The 6,085-nt window shown below is 37.6% G+C and overlaps 1 protein-coding gene across 1 annotated transcript; it reads left to right on the top strand.

Moving 5' to 3' along the window:
- Positions 1–4,129: 4,129 nt before the first annotated feature.
- On the top strand, positions 4,130–5,830 carry LOC136866018 (homologous-pairing protein 2 homolog). The gene has a single exon (XM_067142629.2). The coding sequence runs from the start codon at positions 4,480–4,482 to the stop codon at positions 5,104–5,106; it is 627 nt and encodes a 208-aa protein (XP_066998730.2). The 5' UTR covers positions 4,130–4,479; the 3' UTR covers positions 5,107–5,830.
- Positions 5,831–6,085: the final 255 nt, after the last annotated feature.

Raw genomic sequence — 6,085 nt, 5'->3', positions numbered from 1 at the left:
ATACACATAGCAGTGATCATTATCCAATATTTATAACTCATGGTTCCGGATCTATAATGAAACCCCCATGGACTAATCAAGTAATGAGTACAACACGCTCTTTGCATAAGTTTGATCCCGAGACTTTCAAGGTATTTATATTAAAACAGGTTGAAAAATATACAGTCGATGAGTTTAATTACAATAAGCTCTATCACATTATATATCAATATCTCGACTGTTATCACCCATTTAACCGAACACCCAATGCACACTCCCACAATATTGGTGGCCTCAGATGGTGGGATGATGAATGTCACCACCTCATTCTTAAAAGGAAACGCCTTTTTAAAATATATCGGAAAACACTAAACTTAGTGAATTATATTCGCCTGAAACGCCATACTGCTACAATACGTCGCATATTTCATCAAAAAAGGCGAACAGCATGGAAAGCCTTTATCAATTCTTTCCATAAATATATATCCGTAACAAGATTGTGGAACGCGGTTCGAGCACTAGCGCGTGTCTCCACACAAATTACTAGACCTTTAATTCAGACAGATATTTTGGAACAATTCCTTTATTCATTAACTCCCCATACGGTGGTCCCAAAGTTCGTCCCTAATTGTAACGATTCTCCACTATCGTCTTCAGTTTTGCTACAGAACATCACCCTACGTGAACTCACAGCAACGCTACAAAAATGTAACACATCCACACCTGGTCCGGACTACATTACCTACACAATGATAAAAGCACTCCCCAACCCGGCATTACAAGCACTTGTTAATCACTACAATCACATACTACAAACCTCTACCCCTCCGGACGACTGGAATAAATTTTTCTTAATACCTATTCCGAAACCTCGGCTACCGTTGAATAATCATAAACATATTCGTGGAATTGTATTAGCCTCTTGCATACGCAAAGCATTTTTAAAAATACTCCTACAACGTTTTTTATGGTACCTAGAATACTATGAATTGGTTCCCAAATGCCAATATGCCTATTTTAAAGGTCGCAGTTCACAAGATGCCATTAATATACTAATAACTGACATATTACTTGCTAAAACAAGAAAATATCACACAATAGCCATCTTTCTGGACATACGGGGAGCGTTTGACTCAGTCCCATTGCATATGTTATGGGCCGCATTATCATCCAAAGGTATTCCTACTCCGTTCATCACACTACTCCGAAACCTCCATACATATCGACAGCTCATAATCAAACACCCTGATGCACCCCCGATTTCACGTCAAGCTACAGATGGACTTCCACAGGGCGATATTTTTAGTGGCATATTATTTGCCTTGTATCTCTCAAACCTTGAACAACTTGTACTCCAACATGCACGTATCTTACTCTATGCTGATGATATAGTCCTATATACATCAGGGAAGGATATTAATGGTGCCCGTAATACTATTACTAAAGTCATGCTTGCGGTACAGAACTGGTTAAATGACCATGGTTTATCCATATCTCCAACTAAGTGTTCAACACTCATTTTTACACAGAAACGGGTCTACAACACTGAACCATTACAAGTGGCTTCCTATGAGATACCGATACATACATATCATAAATATCTCGGCATCATCCTAGATAATAAACTAAACTTTACTAGACATATCCAGTACCTCCGAAATATAGCAGATAATTATACAAAACTCCTCAAAGCTATAACACGACGATCATGGGGGGCAGACCCTACAACAGCCAAGACAGTATACTGTGCTACAATTCGCTCCAGATTAGATTATTGCGCTCATATCATTGATATTGCTAATCCCGCAACACTGACTAAGCTAAATACCATACAACACCATGCATTACGTATTTGTTTTGGTGCACTAAAATCTACACCAACGAATGCTCTCCAAGTGGAAACGGGAGAACCACCACTCCATATACGTCGGCAGTTCCTTACTTCTAAGTACCTAATCCGACGTTTCATAACAGTTTCACATCCTCTTGTACCGAAACTCCAACTACTACATGAACGATATAACTCATATAATATCAGAGACAAAAGAACCCCTGCTCTAATAATAGTCTTCCAATATGTATCGACATTAACAAACAATATCATAAGGTGCGCCAAACTTCCCCATTATACAGTACCGTATGAGGTAGTACAATACCACACAGATACGCTCCAAGCTACAACTACTACTTTTGCATTCCTACAGTATCAAACCTCTATGTTTTTACCACCCTCAAAAAAAATCCGCTTATCATACTCTAACATTGGACATAATTTCTATACCGATGGATCTCGGAATTCATGCGGGGTAGGAGCAGCATTTTATTATGAACGAATACAACACATTGAACTATATAAACTCCACCCGGATTTCTCTATATTTACTGCAGAACTTATAGCGATCAGACAAACACTCCTGTATATAAAAAACGAAGCAATCCCTAACGCTAATATCTTCACAGATTCTCTATCAGCATTACAATCGATCCAGTCTTCTAAATTCACGATGAACTGGTATGTTTATAATGTTAAACAACTATTATATGACCTACGTACTACTGGAACTAAGATTACAATTATATGGATTCCAGCTCATAAAAATATTCCCGGTAATGAAACAGCGGATAGAGCTGCCAAACAAGCATCACTGCTCAACACCCCTCCAATGACATTTATGACTCCAGTTACAGATCTAATTCCATTACTAAAGCAACATCAAAAAGCGACATGGCAACAGTTCTGGAATGACACTGCAAGAATAAAAGGGACCTTCTATTACAATATCCAACCCTCTCTGCCAATCAAACACTGGTATCAACGATCAACTTACACACGGCGTCATATAATAACTATTATTAGGCTACGTTTCAACCATTCGCTTACGCCCTTGTTAAAGTACCGTTTCAATATTGTCAGCCAACCGACATGTCAGTGTGGTTCAAATGAGGCGGATGCAAATCACCTCATTCTCCAGTGTCAGTTATATACTCAGGCTCGAGCACGCTTAATTGCAAGTCTAACCTGTTTACGAATACCACTTCCAACAAGTGTTGCTTGTCTTGTTTACAATCCGTCACCGGACATCATCTACATATTAAACAGATATTTAGAGGACACGGGCATCATATTGTAAACATACCATAAGATTCACGTTTCATTAATAGTTGTGTCACTTACATAGACTTCATAACACTCCCGACTATGCCTACTTAGGTTTTGTTTAATTTTTGTTATTATACAACTCTAGCAGAAACTGAGCACAATGTTCGCGTTACTATTGTCTTTTGTCGCCTCTAGCACATATGTTCATACGTTGCTCATTTGTTAGAAAGATCCAGATTCAGTAGGTAAATTCTCTTTGGTAGGTCAGATGCTCTTTGGTAGGAACGTTTAGGGTAACACGGCGTTAGTCATATCACATGTCCTTGATAAGCTTTCACTACACTTTGCGCGATATATACATTCTACCCCTCCATTTGTGTTACTCCATCCATAATACTAGATCCTTTAGTTGTTGTGTGCTATCCTTTGTCCTTCCCAATTGTCGGCCCGTTCCGTATGTCAAAGTAGAAGACGCCAAGATGGGTCACTTCGGCGTGAAGATATAGTACCTTGTGTCCCCGTGCTTACTCCTATGTCTATTACACTTACACCCACAAGATGTAGATGTTCACCCATACCAGTGATCTTTGTACTGTGAGATAAAGTATTTCTTCGTCACCATAACTACATGTTTCTGAGTGTTTGACAGTGTTTCATTTACAAAGTATTGGAACTGGGTGTTAGTTACATACAGAGCCCAACCAAATATCAAGAAAGAAAAAAGAAAAGAAGTTTTTATTGCTCAAGATTAATAGGTTATCTGTGTATTCGACCAGTGCAGATAGTTTAATACTTTTATGAACTTACATATACACGATATCATAGGGCTTCTTTCAGTTTATCTAAGTGTAATCGTGCTAAAACTGGTTATTAATGATGTAAACGTGTGCTGTTGTGATATAAGTGAAAAATTTCATTGGGCTCGTGACTGTGAAAGAATATATTTGGTTCCCAAATAAATATCAGCAAGACAAGACAAGTGTCACCCCCCTGGAATTATCAAGACAAGACAAGACAAGTGTATAATACTTTGTGCGGACAGAAGTGTAGTAGATATCACATCATAACATGTACGAAAAGAACCAGGACAATTACAGATCATAGCAAAGACAGAAATGTGAAATTTAATTAATGCTCAAACTTGAGTATACATTTCTCCATTAAATTGTTTGCAGGACCAACTATAAATACAATATATGAAGATGATCTTGGTTGTTTGTATTCTTTGGTCTTTTAGTTCGTGACAGATGACAAACGTTTGCCGTCTAATTGAAAGATCGGCGGGATTTCAGTTTAATATGCTTGTATCTCTATCGTATACATTTGTGAATTAAAACGTTGCCATTAAAACGTTCTTAGTGAATTTTATTTTATACGCTAGTATTTAATGAAGTGTGATTATGGCATCTAACGATGCTGTCTTGAAATATCTTCGTGATCAAAACCGCCCATACAGTGCAAATGATATTTTCATGAACTTGCATAAAGAATATGGCAAAACTGCTGTACAGAAGTCTTTAGACTATCTTGTAGAAAAAGGTAAAATAAAGGAAAAAGTATACGGCAAACAGAAAGTTTATGCTGTTCTACAAAATGATGAAACGGCCAGTGAAAACATGGGTAAGGAACTGAATGAGTTGGATTCACAAATAGGCCAGGCTACAATCGAGTTAACTTCGGTAGACCAGGAACTCAAAGCCTCGGAAATTCTGTTACGCGATATACTATCTACGTCCACAACCGAAGAAGCATTAAAGGAACAGAAGCAAATTCACGAAAGAATTAAAAATCTTTCTGCAAAGCTAGACACACTGTCTCAAAACGTAGCTCCAGTGTCACCACAAGAAAGAGAGAGGATTAAGAAGGAATATGAAAAGAACCTGAAAGAATGGAGGAAAAGAAAATTGCTCTGTATGGACATAGTTAATTCTATTCTCGAAGGCTACCCAAAATCGAAAAAGGCTCTCCTAGAAGAAATTGGAGTTGAAACAGATGAAGATGTTGGTGTGGCTTATCCCAAAGTTTGAGTGTTATAATAAACTTTCTTGTGTATCTCCTTCATACTCAGATCAGGTTAAGTTCAGAAATATAATATTTTGCACCCAAGCTAATATAAAGTAATTAACTATTCTACTTGGAATATATCTTGAACAAGGGAACTGAGATAGACAAAATGTGCTTGGGAATTATGCCTGCCATACTCGTGGTCAGTGAATTTAATGCCTCGTTTCATTTGTTGACTGTAGTCTTTCAAGAAGTTTCTGTAGATAGTATGATGTAAAGTCTGTTTTAATTAGTGGACGGTGAACTATGAATGAATTTCCATTGTTAAAATAGTGTTAATACATTACCTTTTCTGTCTGCATTATTTTGACAGTGAATTTAAACTTTTACATTATGGTTGTGTGCCACTTCCTGATATGTAGTAAATAGGAACGTTTTTGAAACTTTCTGTTCTGTGTTTAATTGTTACTTACCATATTGATTGGCTAATTATATAACTTAGCATTACACAGACTTCATTATGGAACTATCTTACACCAATAAAGGAACACCTCGTTAGAGAGTTTACATCCACTTCTTAAGCAGTGGTTAAGAACCATATTAAGGCACACTAGACAATGAGTGTTAAGAGCCGGTTGTTGAGGCTAGGTGGTTTAAAGTGCTTCAGCGTTTACATTTACTGTTAAAATATGGTATGGCATACGATAAACATTCCAGTTTTTGAGAAAATATCTGCATCCATAATATCCTTTCCGAGGCATGATTAAATTCCTATTACAATATCTGGTAAATATTGTTACGAATAAAACCCATGATATAGATTTAGATTCCCATAGGAAACCTGAAATATTTGTCCGGAATGAGCAAATTTATAATGTCCAATAATGGACCTAGCCAGGCTGAGTGGCTCAGACGGTTGAGGCGCTGGCCTTCTGACCCCAACTTGGCATGTTCGATCTTGGCTCAGTGTGGTGGTATTGGAAAGTGCTCAGATACGACAGC

This window comes from Anabrus simplex, chromosome 1 (assembly GCF_040414725.1).
Source record: "Anabrus simplex isolate iqAnaSimp1 chromosome 1, ASM4041472v1, whole genome shotgun sequence".
NCBI lineage: Eukaryota > Metazoa > Arthropoda > Insecta > Orthoptera > Tettigoniidae > Anabrus > Anabrus simplex.
This window is presented reverse-complemented; position numbering and strand designations above follow the sequence as displayed.